At 41.0% G+C, this 20,776-nt stretch overlaps 1 protein-coding gene across 9 annotated transcripts in view; it reads right to left on the reverse strand.

Moving 5' to 3' along the window:
* The window catches only part of TLK2 (tousled like kinase 2), a 148,048-nt gene that overhangs the window by 89,259 nt on the left and 38,013 nt on the right, over positions 1 to 20,776 (reverse strand). For 6 of the 9 annotated variants that reach the window (XM_037745969.1, XM_017549249.2, XM_017549245.2 and 3 more), the window contains exons 3-6: positions 6,500 to 6,571; positions 4,981 to 5,050; positions 4,084 to 4,127; positions 2,943 to 3,038 (exon numbers count right to left, since the gene is read on the reverse strand). In XM_037745969.1, the coding sequence (XP_037601897.1) occupies positions 2,943 to 3,038; positions 4,084 to 4,127; positions 4,981 to 5,050; positions 6,500 to 6,571 (282 nt within the window). The remainder of the gene's footprint in view (positions 1 to 2,942; positions 3,039 to 4,083; positions 4,128 to 4,980; positions 5,051 to 6,499; positions 6,572 to 20,776) is intronic. The other 3 variants (XM_037745970.1, XM_017549250.2, XM_017549253.2) reach the window with 2 other exon arrangements.

Below are 20,776 nucleotides of genomic sequence, written 5' to 3' on the forward strand. Positions count from 1 at the left end.
GAAAATTCAGTAAACTGTAGACTTATAATGTGTACTCTTCTGCATGTATAAATATCAAACGACAAAAAATTTAAAGATGATTGCTGATATCTGAGAAAAGCATGTTGCTTCCTGGAAAAGGGAATAAGAAGTACAAAGACCCCGAAGCAAAAGTGTTCTTTACAGAGCTCAAGGAGGCCAGTGTGGCTGCAGTGGCATGAAGGAGAGGGACAATGGCTGCAAATGTCAGAACCAGGTGGATGGTAGGGAGCACAGATCATGCAGGAGCTTTTAGGTCACATAAAGACTTCAGTCTAGGAAGCCATAGGACAGTGTTGAGCAGAGGAGTGCCAGGATGTGTCTGAACACTTTAATAATCATGTGGGCTATTACATTAAGACCAGGTAGAACAAGGTCAAAAACAGGGAGACCACTTTGAAAGCTAATCCAGTGAACAGAAATAGAAAAGTGGTCATATTTTAACACGTTTTAAAGAAAAAACAGGATTTTCTGATGGATTACATTTGGGGCATGAAGCTATGACCTGAAAAACCAGATGGTATAACCTGTCATTTGCCAGAACAAGGCAGACTACAGAAGAGCAGTTCGGTGTTAGTTATGGTAGGGAAGGGAGAGCAAGAGTTCCTTTTTGGACATGCACAAGCAGCACAAGTGGAAATGTCAAGTAGACAGCTGGATACATAATTATTGGGGAGACCAAAACCCATGTGAAAGGCTAACAAGTTCATTCATCCCAAAGGCAGATGGATGTGAGTACTGATGCAAGTAGCTTGGCAAATCTAGTGTAGAAGTATGTAGAAATTCTCTTCCAATAGCTTCTATTTTCTCAGTAAAATAAAAAAGGAAGGCCATCAGTTAGTAGAAGAATTGCTGGAGGTTTGCAGGGGATAACAAAAATATGACATATTCATGAAAGAAAGAGAACGAAATAGAAATACAGTAGGACTGGCAGGCAGTGAGAGGTACACACGAGGCCAGTGCTCATGACCTAAAAATCAGTCAGTCACCTTGGTGTGTGTGTGTTCCTCCAATCATGCTGAGTTGCCTAGAGGCAGGCAAGGAAAAAGTGGAGAATTAAGCTTTGGTTCCTATTTTAACACCTTATCTATCATCAGATTTGTATGATGACAGGCCTCAGCCACATTCATATAGCTGGCAAAAATGTCTACAGATCATTGAGTTCATCTCTTTTGCCTTCAGGTTAAGATTCAACCTAAACTGACGCATGAGAGATGGGTGGTCACACTATTAAAAACCAAATGAAAAGAGGACTTCAGGAAGAAAAGAGTTATAGACAACACTGAGAAATTCTACAAAACTGAGAATTTCAACCCTGAGAATTTCTACAAAATTCTCCTGTGTCTCTGTCCCAAATAGATAATCTGCTATCTCATTTAATATCTTTTAAACTTTAACTGTTTTAAAACTTAAGAAAAACAGAGACACAGGCCTCTTCAACAGCTATCTAACAAACCTCAACCTGCCCAAATTGAATCTATCATCAAACATTTCTAAAATTATAAACTATGGCAAGAATGGTCTGACACAATGGCTAATGCCTATAATCTCAGCACTTTGGGAGGTGGAGACAGGTAGATCACATGATCTCAGGAGTTTGAGAGCAGCCTGGGCAACATGGTGAAATCACTTCTCTACAAAAAAGTACAAAAATTAGCTGGGCATAGTGGCACATGCCTGTAGTACAAGCTACTCAGAAGACTGAGTTGGGAGGATCGCTTGAGCCTGGGAGGCGGAGGTTGCAGTAGTCATGATTGCACCACTGCACTCTAGCCTGGGTGACAGGGCGAGACAGTCTCAAAAAAAAAAAAAAATTATTATGTATATATGGCAAGGATGACACAGTAATAGCCAAAACTCCTTAGATGTTTTAATAAGTGCTTTAATAATTATAATAATGTTAATGAATGCAGCTTTTTATGAGACAGTAGAGGGGCAGGAAGTATATTTTTTAAATACTTTAACAATACAGAAGCCTAAATCGCTTAGGAAATGAGTACTATCATACAACTCTCTCAAGGCAAAGAGAAACAACTTTCCTAAAAATCAGTGATCCAAAATAAAAACTTTTGTCCCAGAGACCTTGTCTCCCAAGATCCCACCTGAGGCAATACTGAAGGCATTAGGGGACAGAGCACACTCTTGAGTAAGAGGTCTTACACAGTATCAACAAATTATGCGATGGCACTGGAGCAAATAAACATAATCCTACATTAGCTTACTCAGGAATTCTCAACCTCAACACCACTGATATTTTGGTCCAGATAATTCTTTTTTGCAGGGAGGCTGCCCTAACATTGCAGGATGTTTACCAGCGTCCCTGACTTCTGCCCAGTAGATGCCTATAGTTTCATCCCATGCCTTCGAGCTGTGACAACCAATAATGACTCCAGTTATTGACAAATGTCCCTGAGGGGCAAAACTGCCACCAACTGAGAATCACTAACTTAGGTATAATGTTTTTAAGACCTCAGATCTCTCTTACAGGCTGGAAACAAACCTATCACAAATCTGTATAGCATTAGCTTTTCTAGTGCATCACTGAGTAAGCCCTGCAGAAAACTCAATTATGCCAGAAGCTTGTCAAATTTTAAAAAGAAAAAAAAAAACCCTAAAGGAACATCCAAATTTGGCAAGGAAGAAAACTTAATGTTTTGATTGGAATTAATTTTTTGATCCACTACTGAGCTGTAGGATTAGAGATAATTTATTATATAGAGACAACAGAATTGGCTCTTTTGTAAAAAGCTAATTTGCTGATATAGATTTGAATCTAAGTAAGTGATTCATAGGTAAAACTATGAACTTTTCTCCCTAATGCCTCATTCTCTGTGGGTAATTAATGAAAGAGAAACTTTGCTTGAGTGTTTCTGGGCATCTTGTCTCCTACAACAGGTGTCAAATTTCTCCAGGTGAATGCTTACCGGTAAGGGATTGGATAAGGAATGTTGCGGTGAGGATCGTGCAACTGGTGGAACACTTCTGCCAGGGCTGGTTCCTGGCCCGCTTCCCCCAGCAAACTGGCCAACAGGGAAAAATGGATATGAATAATTCAAAACAGTACTATGCTTCAGATAAGGAGAGTAAAAGATTAATACACAAACAGGTCTTAATTATATGGCCCCTTTAAGTTAATACATCTTACCCTAGAGAAAAAATGCCACGTAAGTCAAATTCTGCTAATTTGAGATTTTTAAGAAGGAGCTCCAGCAGATACATATCAAGATATAAAGAAAACATGGTTAGAAAGCTGAAGGTACACATGGTTTTGAAAGGACACGAGAGAAGAATGTTTTCCCTTCTTGTCTCAAAATACACGAAGCAGAAATGCAGTGGTGCAGTGATGTTAGTGTCTTCTTTAGTAACCACTAATGACGGGTCAGGGAACTCACTATATGTTCCACTGGACTAAAGGGAGGAGGACACAAGAAGAGTCCAAGTCATTCCACCTCAATCTTTATAAGACACAAAACCTCGTCTGGCCAAGAGAAAAATCATCTCATTTGTGAATTTTTACATCATCACAGTCAAGACACATAATAAATTTAAATTTAGGAAGTCAGCAGCAGTTTTCTTTTATTGAGAGATGGGGCAGCATTGATTGATGAAGATGGGGAGGAAGAGAAGAAGAGTACAGTAAAGGCAAAACATAACTTTTTTTTTTTTTTTGGAAACACGGTCTCACTCTCTGTCACCCAGGCTGGACTGCAGTAGATCATGGGTCACTGCAGCCTGGACTTCTTAGGCTCAAGTGATCCTCCCACCTCAACCTCCCAAGTAGCCGAGACTATAGGTGTGTGCCACCACAGCTGGCTAATTTTTTCTATTTTTTGTAGAGACAAGGTTTCCCAATGTTGCCCAGGCTGGTCTTGAACTCCTGGGTTCAAGAGATCCTCCCATCTCAGCCTCCCAAAGTGCTGGGATTACAGGCATAAGCCACCTCACCTGGCCAAAATATGACTTTCTAAAGCCTCAAATAAACACAAGGATTTAGGTTTTTTTAAAAAAAAAATCACTACAGAGTTCGTTTTGGGGTTTTTTGTTTTTTCAAAAAATGTAACTTACCTCAAAGTAATCACTAATTTTATGTCCCCTAGGAGTGCCTTTCCCTGAAAATGAAACCAAAGTAAATACAGTTTTTCCAATATATATGTAAACCATCATTCACTAAAATGTACTATACATTCAGTAACTACATACATTGCTATAAACCCGTGTCAGCTGTACTTGTAACAAATGAGCCAAAATACCTTAGCCTAAGAACAGACTATTTCCTCCATAAAATAACAGGCTAAACAAGCAGTGAAAGGAAGAATTTTTTCACAGCTTTAAGATTCAGTAATTTTTCTTGTCACTTTGGAAGAATTTTGCTCCCAAAGACACAATGAATTATCTGTAGATTTTAAAAGATAAGAAGGATGCAACAAGACTGGGCTTTCTATTCCTTAGAATGGAAGAAAAAAAGCCAAGTCATTTTTTTTCGTTCTTTGAGTATATAAAGATATTTGGCATTATACCCATCATGCTTACAGATTTATCCCAGTGGGTTCCAATATTCAACTAAACAACTGCCACGAAGAGCAGCAGGCAGAAAGGGAAGTCATATAAATAAAGCATTTCCAGTTGGCTGTCATTAACAAATCACTGATCTAACACAAGACAGAGTTAAAACTCTAACCTCTTTTTTGTACAATATATGCTTGGTGTAAAGAAAAGCCTGTGGTTTAGAGGATTGTTAACTTACAACAGGGAAAACAAATGAGTCCCCGAAGAACTAACACAGTTTTGTCAGGTGTATGTCAAATGGCAAGTCTGTAATAAACAGTCTGATATTCCCTTAAGATACACAAACTTCCTTTATCAGGAATCCCTGGGTACAAACTAATTATGTAGTATAAGTTAGAAAATTCTATCTAAGTACATTAGAACTGAGTACTTTTGTTGATATGAAATTACTACTACCTTGGCTAGTTTCATATGGTTCAGCTTTTCTTTTCCGATTTCGCTGGTCATTCTGCTTTTTCTCGGGAGTCTGTTAAATACCATATACGTCACAATTAGCATTTTGGTAAATTTTTCACGTTAGGAAAAACAGTGAGTACACACAAAATATTGAATATATAAACAGATATAACTGGCCCAGACAAGTCCTGAATCATTGTCCTCCTCTTAAAACTGAGTATAACATCTGTCTTCTGCACAGGCAAAGAAAAAAAAAAAAAAAAAACTGAGTATAACAAAGAGTACAGGGTCTAGAAGCAAACCATCCATACAATTTTTGGTAAACTGCTTAAAATATCAGAGCTTCAGTTTATTTATCTGTAAGTCAGAGGTGCTACAAAACTTTTGTGAGATGTTTAACAGAGCACAAATGTAGGACAAATGTCCACCACACGTTAGGCTCTCAGAAAACTGCTGTTACAGTCCTTCTACTTTAAATCCAATCTTTCTTCCAAAAAGGAAATATCCGCATAGTTTTATCTAAATGCAGAGTAGCTGGCTGCAGACTTACACTGAGACCCATATCCAGGCAGCTAGGTTATATGCCTAATAATTAAAAAAAAAAAATCTTGTGCATGAGGGCTGTGGAAAGTTAAACAAATGAACAAAAAATCTTGGCCAGGCGCTGTGGCTCATGTCTATAATCCCAGCACTTTGGAGGCTGAGGTGCAAAGATGGCTTGAGCCCAAGAGTTCCAGATCAGCTAGGCAACACAGCAAGGCCCCATCTCTATAAAAAATATTTTAAAAATTAGCTGGGCATGGTGGCACCTAGCTACTAAGGAGGCTGAGACAGGAGGACTGCTTGAGTTCAGGAGTGTCAGATTACAATGAGCTATGACTGCACCATTGTACTCCAGCATGCATGACAGAGGGAGGCCCTGTCTCAAAAAATGTTGTAAAAATAAAATCAGTCAATCAATCTTATTTTCCATGTAAACAGGAACAATATTGCAGATTTCTATCCTTTATCAATGGCAACTATGCAAAAATTTTAAAATATGTAAAATCCATACATGATTATAATAATAAAAACCCACGAGGGCCATATCAGACCTATATGCAAAGAGCACACAACTGAAAGGGGAGCCACTGACACAGAGTCTAACAGCATCCTGGGAGTTAATTAAGCAGTGCTATCTTTTCTTTGAGATTCGGGTCTGTCTCTGTTACCCAGGCTGGAGTGCAGTGGTGCCATCACAGCTCACTGCAGCCTCATCTACCTGGGTGCAAACGATCCTCCCACCTTAGCCTCCAAGTAGCTGGGGCCACAGGTGTGCACTACCACCCCCTGCTAAGTTTTTTTGTATTCTTTTGTAGAAACAAGTTCTCCCTACGTTGCCCAGGCTGGTCTTAAACTCCCAGCCTCAAGCAATCTGCCCACCTTAGCCTCCCATAGTGCTGGGATTATAGGTGTGAGCCACCAAGCCCAGCCCAAAAGTGGAAGTATGAAAAGTCTTGCCATGAACGTAGCTTCTTACCTCTACTTCTTTATCACTCAAGGATCCCACACTGCACAAGCTCTGGTTGGAAGACTCACTATTAAGTGGTCCCTGAAAGAAAAAAAAAAATCATAATAAATAAATGTTCATTTAAGAGGATAGCAAAACTGAAGGACAAGACTAATTTTCTTTTTTTAATTTTTTCTTTTTTTTTTTTTTTTTTTTTTTTTTTTTTTTTTTTTTTTTTTTTTTTTTTTTTTTTTTTTGAGACGGAGTTTCGCCCTTGTCGCCTAGGCTGGAGTGCAGTGGTGCGATCTCAGCTAAAGCAAGCTCTGCCTCTCAGGTTCAAGCACTTCTCCTGCCTCAGCATCCTCAGTATCTGGGATTACAGGCACCCGCCACCACGCCCAGCTCATTTTTGTATTTTTAGTAGAGATAGGGTTTTGCCATGTTGGCCAGGCTGGTCTTGAACTCCTGACCTCAGGTGATCTGCCCATCTCGACCTTCCAAAAGTGCTGGGATTACAGGCGTGAGCCACCGTGCCCGGTCGAAGCCTGATGATTTTGATGTCTAAGTCAGGTCAGAGAAGGCAAGAGTTAACTGCAACAACTTCAAGCCAATCTGAATAGAACCCAACTATGGTGCTGCACCCTCCATGTTAAACTTACCTAGCATTATTTTCACTTCTTTTATAAACTCTGTACTCATGTGCAGATTTTCCCTTCTATTGCACTTCCACATGTACTGAATTGATTGTTTATGGTAAATAAGCAAAAGAAATCAACACTCTTGGTCTCTTATAACACAAAAGAACAGTACCTGAAAGTTGAGATGTTAAGGGGTGTATTAAGAGTTGCTTATGAAGCATGATCAAGGCTCAGAATGAAGGAAATGCTTTTCTAAGCTATGCCCTATGGAGGCATGAATGCTGGCTCAAAAAATTTATAGGAGGTTGACACTGAGTCTAACAGCATGAGGAGGCTCCACTGCCTGCTCCTTGGTGGAAGTGGCAAAAATTATCAAACGACAAGCACTCAAAGCCTCTAGAAATGATCCTAAACGCAAACAGGAAATGAAGAAACAGGCTGAGCACAATGGCTCATGCCTGTAATTCTAGCATTTTGGGAGGCCAAAGTGGGCAGATCACTTGAGGTCAGGAGTTCGAGACCAGGCTGGTGAACGTGGCGAAACCCCATTGTTACCTAAAGTACAAAAATTGGCTGGGCATGGTGGCTCACATCTGTAATCCCAGCACTTTGGGAGGCCGAGGCAGGTGGATCACCTGAGGTCAGTTCGAGACCAGTCTGGCCAACATGGTGAAACCCTGTCTCTACTAAAATGGTGAAACACTGTCTCTACTAAAATTAGCCAGGTGTGGTGGCAGGTGCCTGTAATCCCAGCTACTTGGGATGCTGAGGCAGGAGAACTGCTTGAACCCGGGAGGTAGAGGTTGCAGTGAGCAGAGATCGCGTCACTGCACTCCAGCCTGGCACCTGGTGACAGAGCAAGACTTTGTCTCCAATAAAAAAAAAAAATTAGCATGGCATGGTGCCACATGACTGTAATCCCAGCTACTTGGAAGGCTGAGGCACGAGCATCGCTTAAACCCAGAAGGCACAGGTTGCAGTGAGCCAAGACTGCACCACTGTATTCCAGCCTGGGTGACAGAGTGAGACTCCGTCTCAAAAAAAAGAAAAAAAAAAAAAAAAAAAAAAAAAAAAAAAAAAGAAGAAGAAGAAGAAGAAACATTTATTCAATAAACTCTAAATTCAGTCAGAAAAGTGACAGGCTCCCCTTCCTCCAAAATTCAAGCCTGAGGACTCTCTCTCTCTTTTTTTTAATATATTTTTATTTTTTTTAGAGGGATTCTTGCTCTTGCTCTGTTGCCCAGGCTGGAATACAGTGGAGCAATCTTGGCTCACTGAAACTTCCACCTCCCGGGTTCAAGCCATTCTCCCACCTCAGCCTCCCGAGTAGCTGCGATTACAGGGACGTGCCACCACGTCCAGTTAATTTTTGTATTTTTAGCAGAGAAGGGCTTTTACCATATTGACCAGGCAGGTCTCAAACTCCTGGCCTCAAGTGATTCGTCTGCCTTGGCCTCCCACAGTACTAGGATTACAGGGATGAGCCACTGCCCCAGCCCTGAAGGTTCTCTTTATTCCTGGGAGGAACTCGACTTCAGTGTTTCTCATCCTGCCCTGTCTTCTGTTGCTGAGGCTAAGTCTCAGGCAAGCATCATCAGAGGTAGGGGCTCCCTTCTTCTGCTCAATCCCTACTTGTGGAAAAGGGGCTCTTTCATAGGCATGGCACACAGAATACTGGGAACCCAACACCCTTTAACCCAGCTCACGGGACAGTGGTTCCACGACAGGAGAGACAAACCAAGAGGACCCCAGGCTGCTGACCTGCCCCATCCCCTCCTAGAGCCAGGGTAGCATTCACAGCAAAGCTTGCAATTATCCCTATCTCTACTACTGGAACTCTGGCTCAGATACTTTGCCTAAAGGAAGAAGAAGGAACACAAGAGTATCTCAAAGGACCTGACTTCACTTGCAAGAGTGTGACAAGTTTCAGTCTAAGGGTGTTCCCAAGAACAATGGGGGTTGTGGTACTAGGCAAGTGGAAAGAGATTCATGGATTTAATGAAGATACAGCCTAAACTGTAGACTGGATAGTTTGTAGGAGAGATCCAGGGCATAAAACAGCCACAAGGATCCTTCTCTTTATAATTAATGACTAGTTCTGCAAGGTTGTAGGATACAAGATCAATATACAAAAATCAGTTTTTTTATACTTGCAATGAACAATCTGAAAATGAAGAAAATAATTCCATATACAGTAGCATCAAGAGGAATAAATAATTTTATAAATAATAACTTATTATTGTTTCACTGTGTTAGCCAGGCTGATCTCAAACTCCTGACCTGAAGTGATCCACCCACCTCCGTGTCTCAAAACTGCTGGGATTACAGGCGTGAGCCATCATACCTGACCCCAGCTGACTGACTTACAGAAACTGGTAGGCAAATTCCAACATGCATATGGAATTGCTAGGAACCAATCCTGAAAAAGTAGGAAGGCTCATACTTCACCGCCTAAAACAAAGCCACAGCAATCAAGACAATATAGTACTAGCATAAGGTTAGATCAATGGAATAGAAAGTCCAGAAATAAATCCATAATTGTGGTCCAATGATTTTTGACAAGGTTGCCAACACAATTCAATGAGCAGCAAATGGTGCCAGGAGTAGATAGCCACAGGTAAAACAATGAAGTGTACCCTTCCTTCACATCAATATAAAAATTAACTCAAAACGGGCTAGGAGTGGTGGCTCACTCCTATAATCCCAGCACTCTGGGAGGCCAAGGTGGGTGGATCACTTGAGCTCAGGAGTTTGAGACCAGGCTGGACAACATGGTGAAACCCCATCTCTACCAAAAATACAAAAAATTAGCCAAGCATAGCAGTATGCGCCTGGCGCCCCAGCTACTTGGAGGCTGAGGTAGGCAGATTGCTTGAGCCCGCAAGGCAGAGGTTGCAGTGAACCAAGAGGGCACCACTGCATTCCAGCCAGAGTGACAGAGCCAAGACCCTGTCTCAAAATAAAAGTCATGAGTAAAATAAAAACATGTTTATGTTACTGCTGATATACAGAAATTATTTATTTTCGTGATTTTTATTTAGCCAGTCACTTTACTGAATTGTCTTCTTAATCATCTTCAGTTTGTTCCTTTTTTTTTTTTTTTTTTTTTTTTTTTTTTGGAGACAGAGTCTTGCTCTGTAGCCCAGGCTGGAGTGCAATGGTGTGATCTCAGCTCACTGCAATCCCTGCCTCCCAAGTTCAAGCAATTCTCCTCTGTCAGCTTCCCAAGTAGCCAGGATTACAGTACATGCACCACCACGCCTAATTTTTTTGTATTTTTAGTAGAGCAGGGTTTAATCATGTTGGTCAGGTGGATCTGGAACTCCTGCCTTCAAGTGATCCACCTGCCTGACCTCCCAAAGTGCTGGGATTACAGGCATGAGCCACTGTGCCCGGCCCAGTTTCTTTCTTTCAATTTAGTTGTCTAGGTATAGAATCATAGCATTTGTAAACAACAAGGTTTTATCCTCCTTTCCATAACTCATACCTCTTATTTGTTTTCCATTTTACTGCTCTGAATAAAACACAAAATAATAATCAAAGAAAGCATTTTTCTGTTTTTCATTTTCATGGTAACATCTCTAGAGCTTACCATTAAAAACTACATTAATCCATTTATGCCTCAGGTTGCAAATTTTTCCCGTGAAAAATCAGCCCTTGGCAATGACCTTGAGCAGGATATAAACAACTCCCACAAGCTTAGCCTTCCAATAACGGGACAGCAGGCATAAATGGGCTAAGACCCCAAACGGACAAAACAATCTTGAAAAGGAACACAGTTGAAGGTCCCACATTTCCTATTTCAAATCTTATTACAGGCGAGGCGCAATGGCTCATGCCTGTAATCCCAAGCACTTTGGGAGGTTGAGGTGGGTGGATCACCTGAGGTCAGGAGTTCGAGACCAGCCTGGCCAACATGGTGAAATCCCATCTGCACTAAAATAACAAAACTTAGTAGGGTGGAGTGGTGCAAGCCTGTAGTCTCAGCTAGTCGGGAGACTGAGGCAGGAGAATCACTTGAACCTGGGAGGTGAAGGCTGCAGTGAACCAAGGTTGCACCACTGCACTCTGGCCTGAGTAACAATGAGACACTGTCTCAAAAAAGAAGTATAATAATAAATAAAATTACAAAGCTATAATCATCAAAACATCATGATATTGGCATTAAAGACAGACATATATCAATGGAAAAGAATGGACAGCCAGAAAGAAATCCTCACATACATGGTCAAATGATTTTCAATTAAGGTGCCAAGACTATTCAAAGATGAAAGTCCATTTTTTCAAAAAATGGTGCTGGGGGCCAGCATGGTGGCTCATGCCTGTAATTCCAGCACTTTGGGAGGCCAAGGTGAGCGGATCACTTGAGGTCAGGAATTCGAGGCCAGCCTGGCCAACATGGTGAAACCCTGCCTCTACTAAAAATCCAAGAATTAGCTGGGTGTGGTGGCGCACACCTGTAATCCCAGCTACTGGGTGGCTGACGCAAGAGAATCGTTTGAACCTGCAAGGTGGAGGCTGCAGTAAGCTAAGATCACTGCCACTGCACTTCAGCCTGGACAACAGAGCAAGACTGTTTCAAAAAAAAAAAAAGGGGGGAGGGGGGGTGCTGGAGAAACTGGACATACACATACAAATGAAATGAAAGTTGGACCACTACCACATGCAAAAATTAACTCAAAACACATCAAAGACCTAAACATAAGAACTAAAACTATAATCAACTCTTAGAAGAAAACGAAGATAGTGTTACAGCGTTGAATTTAGCAATGATTTCTCGAATGTGACACCAAAAGCAGAGATAAAAACAATAAAAATACCTAAAATAGACATCAAAATTTAAAATCTCTGTACATTAAATGACACAATCAACAGAATGAAAAGGAAACCCACAGAATGAGAGAAAATACTTGCAATTTACATATATGGTAAGGCATTAATAACCCAAATACATGAATAACTGCTATAACTCAACAACAACCAAATCAACAACCCAATTAAAAAGTGAGCAAAGGACTTGGATATTTCTCCAAAGATATAAAAATGGCCAACGACTACAGGAAAAGATGCTGAAAATTACTAATTTTAGGAAACTGCATCTTACAGCAAGACACTGCCTCACTTCCATTGAGATGGTCACTACCAAAAAAAAAAAAAAAAAAACCAACCTCACAAAATAACAAGTATTACTGAGGATGTGGAGTAACTGGAACACTTGTACACTGTTGATGGGAATGTAAAATGCTGCAACCACTATGGAAAACTATGGCAGTTCCTCAAAAAGAATTACCGTACGAACAACAATTCCATTTCTGGATATATACCCAAAAGAGTTGAAAGCAGGGCCTCAAAGAAATAGCTGTACAACCATGTTCACAGCAGCATTACTCACAATAGCCAAAAGGTGGAAGCAATTCAAATATCCATCAACGAATGAATAAACAAAACGTGGTATGTACATGAAATTCTACATTCGACAACATGAATAATTCCTGACAGCATTATGGTAAGTGAATAAGCCAGTCATAAGAAGACTGATTCCATGTAGATGAGGCTAGTCAAATTCATAGAGTCAATGAATGGTGGTTGCCAGGGGTTGGAGAGGAAGATGGGATATGAGGAGTTGTTTAATGGGCATTTTCCTAGGTTTTAAGTTCTGGAGATTGGCTGCAAACAATATGAATGTATTTACTACTGATACCTAAAAATGGTTAAGATAGTACATTTTATGTTATGTGTATTTTACCACAATTAAAAAGATTTTGAAACTGTATTGTTTTTAAAATTACAAAGTAGGAATGACTACTGAGTTTATCAAATTTTTTTTTAAATTATTATTGGCCGGGTGCGGTGGCTCACACCTGCAAGCCCAGCACTTTGGGAGGCCAAGGTGGGTGGACCATTTGAGGTCAGGAGTTCAAGGCCAGCCTGGCCAATATGGTGAAACCCCGTCTCCACTAAAAATACAAAAATTAGCCAGGCATGATGGCATGCGCCTGTAGTCCCAGCTACTTGCTAGGCTGAGGCAGGAAAATCGCTTGAACCCAGGAGGCGGAAGTTGTAGTGAGCCAAGATCCTGCCACTGCACTCCAGTCTGGGTGACAGAGCCAGATTGTCTCAAAAAACAAAAAAAAATTATTATTAATTTGCTGTGTTGTAAAGTAACAATAATAACTAACACTTATGTAGTACTTTTTAAAAAACACAACCGTCAAAAGCCCACATTATGTAGCACTTTATGGGCAAGACATTCTATATTAGTATTATTTAATCCTCACAGCTAAAAACAGACACTTGGCCAGGCGTGGATCCCAGCACTTTGGGAGGCCAAGACAGGTGGATCACCTGAGGTCGAGAGTTCAAGACAAGCCTGGCCAACATGGTAAAACCCCATCTCTACTAAAAATACAAAAATTAGCTAGGTGTGGTGGTGGGTGCCTGTAATCCCAGCTACTCAGGAGGTGGAGATTGCAGCAGTGAGCCAAGATCGCACCATTGCACTCCAGCCCGGGCAACAAGAGCAAAACGCCATCTCAAAAAAGAAAAACAAAAAGAAAAAAAGCCAACCCACATAAATATGTCCAAATGATTTTTGACAAAAATGCCAAAGCAATTTAATAGGTTTCACCCATGTGATCCCAACACTTTGAAGTTTGACCTGGGAGGACTGCTCAAGGATCACTTGAGGCCAGGAGTTTGAGACCAGCCTAGGGAACAAAGTGAGATCCCATCTCTACAAAAAATGAAAAAATTAGCCAGCCATGGTGACAATGTCTCTAGTCCTAGCTACTCAGAAGGCTGAGGCGGGAGTTCAGGAGTGCAAGGTTACAGTGAATGATGATTGCACTACTGCACTCCAGCCTGGGCAACAGAGTAAGACTTTGTCTCTTTAAGAAAAAAAAAAAAGGCAATTTAATAAATTAAATAAATTGAAAAAAAAAAAGAGATAGATGTTTAAATAAATGTTACTGGAACAACTACATGCACAGGATAAAAACAAAAAAAAACAGAAAACTAAAAAAAAATAACAAAAAAAAAAAAAAAAAAAAAAAAACAAAAAAAAAACAAAAACCCGTGACTCAAACCTTATACAAAATTAACGTAGGCTGGGCACAGTGGTTCACACCTGCAATCCCAGCACTTTGGGAGGCTGAGGCAGGTAGATCACCTGAGCTCAGGAGTTCAAAACCAGCCTGGCCAACAGGGTAAAACCCCACCTCTACTAAAAATACAAAAATTAGCTGGGAGTAACTGGGATTAGGTGGCACACACATGTAGTCCCAGCTACTCAGGAGGCTGAGGCAGGAGAACTGCTTGAACCAGGGAGGTGGAGGTTGCAGTGAGCCGAGGTTGCACCACTACACTCCAGCCTGGATGACAGAATAAAATAAAAATAAAAATAAATAAAAATAGGCCTGTCTCAAAAATAAAAACAATAGGCTGGGCGCAGTGCAGTGCTTCACGCCTGTAATCCCGGCACTTTTCGAGGCTGAGGTGGGTGGATCACCTGAGGTCTGGAGTTTTGAGACCAGCCTGGCCACAATGGTGAAACCAAGTCTCTATTAAAAACACAAAAAATTAGCCAGGCGTGATGGCAGGTGCCTGTAATCCCAGCTACTCGGGAAGCTGAGTCAGGAGAATTGCTTGAACCCGGGAAGTGGAGGTTGCAGTGAGCCGAGATCGCACCACTGCACTCCACCCTGGGCAACAAGAGCGAAACTCCATCTCTAATAATAATAATGAATAAAAGAAAAAAAATTTTTTAAAGAAAAAAGAACCAAAATACATCAAGAACTTAAATGTAAAACATAAAACCGTAAAATTGTTCAGAAAAAAAGGGAGAAAAATCTCTACAACCTAGAACTGAGCCAACAGTTCCTAGACTTGGCAACAAAAGCTCTAATCCACAAAAGGAAACACACTGATAAATGGAACCTCATCAACAGTACAGAGTAAGACCCTGTAAATAGGATGAAGAAACAAATTACTGACTGGAAGAAAATATTTTCAAACCACGCTTCCGCCAAAGGACTTGAGATTAGAATACCTAAAGAACTCCAATTAGAAAACTGGCAAAAAATATGAACAGACATTTTACTAAAGAGGGAGTAGGCCTGGAGCGGTGGCTCATGCCTGTAATCCCAGCACTCTGGAAGGCCAAGGCAGGCGGATAACCTGAGGTTGGCAGTTCAAGACCAACCTGACCAATATGGAGAAACCCCGTCTCTACTAAAAATGCAAAATTAGCTGGACATGGTGCTGCATGCCTGTAATCGCAGCTACTAGGGAGGCTGAGGCGGGAGACTCACTTAAACTCGGGAGGCAGTTTGCGGTAGCTGAGATGGCGCCATTGCCCTCCAGCCTGGGAAACAAGAGCAAAACTCCATCTCAAAAAACAGAACAAAAAAAAAAAGAGGATGCAAAGATGACTAATGAGCACAAGAAAAGATGTTCAACATCATTAGCCTTTAGGGAAATACAAATTTAAACCACAATGAGATTGCATGACATACCTATAAGAATGGCTAAAATAAAAAACAGCAACAATAAAATGCTGTCAAGGATACAGAGAAACTGAATCACATACATTGCTGGTGATAATGTAAAAATGTAAAGCCTTTTTTCTTTTTTTCTCTTTTATTATTACTATTTTAAAATGGGGTTTCACCATGTTGGCCAGGTTGGTCTCGATCTCCTGACCTCATGATCCACCCGCCTCAGCCTCCCGAAGTATTCAGATTACAGGCATAAGCCACCGCACCCAGCCAGGTAAAGCCTTTGTTTTTGTTTGTTTGGCGGTTTCTTTTAAAACTAAAAATGCACTTAAAACTTATCATTTGACCCAGCAATTGTACTCTTAAACATTTATTCCAGAGAAAGAAAAACATGTTGGTATAAAAACCTATGTAAGAATGCTCATAGTAGCTTTATTCATAATGGCCAAAAACTGAAAACAAACCAAATGTCCTCGTGAAGGACAATGGTTAAGCAAAGTGTAGTATATCCACACCATGGAATACTACACAGCAATAAAAAGGAATGATTTATATATGCAAAATCTTGAAACTTCAAGGAAATTATGACGAGTGAAAAAAGCCAACCTCAAAAAGCTGTAGGCTGGGTGCAGTGGCTTACACCTATAATCCTAGCACTTTGGGAGACACCAAGGGAGGAAGACTGCTGGAACCCAGGAAATCAAGACCAGCCTGGGCAATATGAGACCCTGTCTGTGAAAAATTTTAAAATTAGCTAGCATTGTGGTGTGCACCTGTAGTCCCAGCTGCTCTGGAGGCTGGGATGGAAGGATCATTTGAACTCAGGGGGCAGTGTCTTCAGTGAACTAAGATCACACCACTGCATCCGAGCCTGAGTGACAGAGAGAGGTCCTGTCTCAAAATAAAAGATTGTGTACTTTGTGACTCCATGTATATATACTACATTCTTGAAATAATGAAATTATAGAGTAAAATAGATTTGTAGTTGTCAGGGATTAAGGTTTCAAGGGAGAATGGGTAGGTGTGGCTACAAAGGCATAGCAGGAAAGAGCCTTGTGATGAAGTAGTCATGCATCTTGACTATAGTGGTTACAATAAGCTACACGTGATAAAATTGCCAGAAGTGTAAATACACATATACATTTCATGTATAACTTGAAATCTGAATTAGTCTTATGGATTGTACCAATGTCAATTTTTTGGTTTTAATAATTTACTAGAATTACACAGGAGAGATGCAGGGTATATAGATAGAACCGTCCTACACATGCTGTGTAACTTCCTGTCAATCTCTAATTACTCTGAAATAAAAAGATTTTTCTAAAGTTTCGGGGGTTTTATGTATTATTTACTTGTTATTATAAAGTAGTAATAATGAAAACCAACACTTAGGTGGCATTTGCTAGGGCCAAGTATATCGGACACCTAATCCTAGTAACAACCTGTTATGAGCTAAACTGTGTCCTCCCAAAATTCCTATGTTGAAGCCCAAATCTCCAGTACTTTAGTTTATTTGGAGATAGACGTGTAAATCCAATAAAACTGGTGTTCTTAATGAGAGGAGATGAAGACAGAGTGTGAAAGAGAGAGCGAGCACGCCCAGACATGTACACACACGGAGAGGGACCACAATATGAGGCCACAAGAAGGAGGCAGGCATCTGCAAGCCAAGGAGAAAGGAACCAAACCTGCTGACACCTTGCTAATGCACATCTAGCCTCCAGAATTATAAGAAAATAAATTTATGTTGTTTAAGCCACCCATATGTGGTATCTGTTATGGCTGCCCTAGCAAACACAACCTTGTGAGGTAGCTGCTCTTATTACTCACTTATAGATGAGAAAAGTATTAAGAGTTTTATAGTTCAATAAACTCACTCAAGGTCACACTGTGATACCCTGCTTTTTGCCAGCTAAAACTAACTTTCCTTTTCCCTGACTAAAAGCTGTTCAGGCTTTATGTTAGCCTTTTTGAGCTGAACAGACTTCATTTTGGCTTCTTCATTTTAGTAACCCTCTCCCCATGAAGTACGTAACTCTAGTATAAAGCAAGGTTAGACTGACTGGGCACCCAGAAATGCCTTTGTTGATAAGAGGCCGAATAAAGTGGTATCAGCAGAGTCTGGAATTGCAGCTGCAGTGAGTGCCCAGAGCCTGTCTTATCCATAAATTGTATGTCTTTCCTGACGGCTGTACTCCTCACACCTGGCACTGTTTTATTTCTTATGCATCAGTTTTTCTTTTTAACTTTTTGCTTACCCTGCCTTTGTGAAAACTTTGTTTCAGCTAGGTTCCCCACTTCCTGTTAAAACTAGTGTATAAAAGACCACCTAACTTTTTCTTCGGGCCGAGAGAATTTTGGGCGTTAGCCATTCTCAGTTGCCTGCTTAATAAAGGACTTATAATTCATTCTCAGAGTGTGGCGCATTCCTTGACTCGCTCGGGTACAACAACACAGCCATTAGGAAGCAAAGCCAAGACGTGAACCAAGGCTATCTGGTTCAAAATACGTACTCCTCACCATTAAGCCATACTTAGTCTGTAGGTGGTGTTATGATAAAATACCTAAGACTGGGTAATTTTTTTTTAGACAGGGTCTCACTCTGTCACCGAGGCTGGAGTGCAGTGTTCCAATCATGGCTCACTGCAGTCTTGACCTCTGGGCTCAAGTGATCCTTTTGCCTCAGCCTCCTAAGTAGCTGGGATTACAGGCACACGCCACCACATCTGGCTAATTTTTGTGTTTTTGTAGAGATGGGGTTTCACCATTTTTCCCAGGATGGTCTCGAACTCTTGGGCTCAAGCAATATGCCTGCCTCCATCTACCAAAATGCTGGGATTACAGGGATGAGACACTGCACCTAGCCGATCGGGTAATTATGAAAAACAGAAATTTAATTTCTCACAGTTCTGGAGGCTGGGAAGTCCAGTATCAAGGAACTAGCAGGTTAGGTGTCTGGTGAGCGTCCAGGCTCTGCTTCTAAGATGGTGCCTTGAACACTGTGTCCTCCAGAAGGAAGGAAAGCTACATCCTCATATAGTAGAAGACAGAATGGCAAGAGGGGATGGACACTGTCCTCACATGGCAAGGTGTAAAAACAGACAAGTTCATGCTATCAAGCCTTTAAAAAGATACCTAGTCCCATTCATGAGAGGAGGAGGAGGAGCTCTCTTTACCTAATCACCTCTTAATATACTGGCAATAGGCCTGGTGTGGTGGCTCACACCTGTAATCCCAGCACTTTGGGAGGCTGAGGCAGGCAGATCACAAGGTCAGGAGATCGAAATCAGCCTGGCCAACATGGTGAAACCCCATCTCTACTAAAAATACAAATATTAGCTGGGCATGGTAGCAGGCATCTATAATCCCAGCTACTCGGGAGGCTGAGGCAGGAAAATCACTTGAACCCCCGAGGCAGAGGCTGCAGTGATCTGAGACTGCCATTGCACTCCAGTCTGGGCAACAGAGAGAGAGTCCGTCTCAAAAAAAAAAAAAAAAAAAAAAAAAAAAAGTGTGTGTGTGCGTGTGTGTAGGCAACAACATCTGAATTTTGGAGGGACAAATTCAAACCACAGCACTGACTCTAGATATATTAATGAGTTATTAAACACTGAACTTGTCCGACATTCCTAGGATAAACTACTTGAAACAAAACAAGGGAATAATCTGCTGTGGTCAGGTCATTTGCTAGTATTTTTAATTTAAATATCTACACATTTATAAATGAGATTTGGTTATACTTTTACTTTTTCATGTTTGTTGTTCTACTGTCAAGAGCTGTTTACTACTATGTTATAATTCAACATAAGAAGTATCTGCTTCTTAAAAAAGGTTACAAGAGACCAGGAGTGGTGGCTCACACATGTAATCTCAACAATTTGGGAGGCTGAGGAGGGAGGATTACTTGATCCCATGGGTTCCAGACCAGCTTGGGTAGCATAGCAAGATCCCATCTCTACAAAAAAGTTAAAAATTACCCAGGTGTGGTGGTCCATGCCTGAGGTCCCAGCTACTTGGGAGGCTGAGGTGGGGGAACTGCCTGAGCCCAAAAGGCTGAGGCTGCAGTAAGCGGTGTTTGTACCACCGCACTCTAGGCTGGGTGACAGACCAAGACCCTATCTCTAAATAAATAAATAAATTAATTAATTAATTAATTAAAAGGTTAGGAGAAATCACCAACGCCTAGAGTGTGGACTTTTGCCCCCTTAAGGCGGTATGAGGGAGAGAAGGAGTAGTTTTACAATCGCCTCAATTTTTTTTGGTTACAAGAGTCTATTCTGGTTTTGTTGTTGTTGAGATGGAGTCTCACTGTTTCACCCAGACTGGAGTGCAGTGGTGCGATCTCAGCTCACTGCTATCTCCACCTCCTGCATGCAATTCTAGTGCCTCAGCCTCCCGAGTAACTGGGATTACAGGCGTGCACTACCACACTCGGCTAATTTTGGTATTTTTAATAGAGACAGCGTTTCACCATGTTGGTCAGTCTGGTCTCAAATTCCTGACTTCAGGCGATCCGCCTGCCCCGGCCTCCCAAAGTACTGCCCCAGGCATGAGCCACCACACCCAGCCACTATTCTGATTTTTATGTCTTATTTTGTCAGTATTAATTCCTACTATCTTTGAAATTATTTACTCATTGAGACTTTCACATAACTAACAACATTCACTTCCAGTATTTTCTGTTTGTAAGTCCTCAGTACCTTTTGTTATATCCGATGTACTCTCCTTCATTTTGCCTTCCTAATTTTCCAACTCTTGATTATTTCCCATTCTTCAGTTTTGCAATGTATTTATTTCTTCTTGCATATTTATTTTTTCCTCCTCTTTTCTAGTATTCCTAAAACCATAAATTGAATGGTAAATTCATACTCTTGTACATTAAATGCTTTTTTGTCCACATTATTTAAGTTTAATTATGTGGCAATTTATCTTATTTTCTTAGTAAAATAGTCTGTTACTTGTCATTTGCTATGTAATAGCTATCAGGGAGGGTGCTTACTAATATCCATGTCACTTGGGAGGGAAAATTGTCCTTTAAAAGAGCCATCTGCAGACTAAAAAATAAAAAACTAGGCCGGGCGCGGTGGCTCAAGCCTGTAATCCCAGCACTTTGGGAGGCCGAGGCGGGTGGATCACGAGGTCAAGAGATCGAGACCATCCTGGTCAACATGGTG

Source organism: Cebus imitator, unplaced genomic scaffold, assembly GCF_001604975.1.
Source record: "Cebus imitator isolate Cc_AM_T3 unplaced genomic scaffold, Cebus_imitator-1.0 Scaffold217, whole genome shotgun sequence".
Taxonomy (NCBI): domain Eukaryota; kingdom Metazoa; phylum Chordata; class Mammalia; order Primates; family Cebidae; genus Cebus; species Cebus imitator.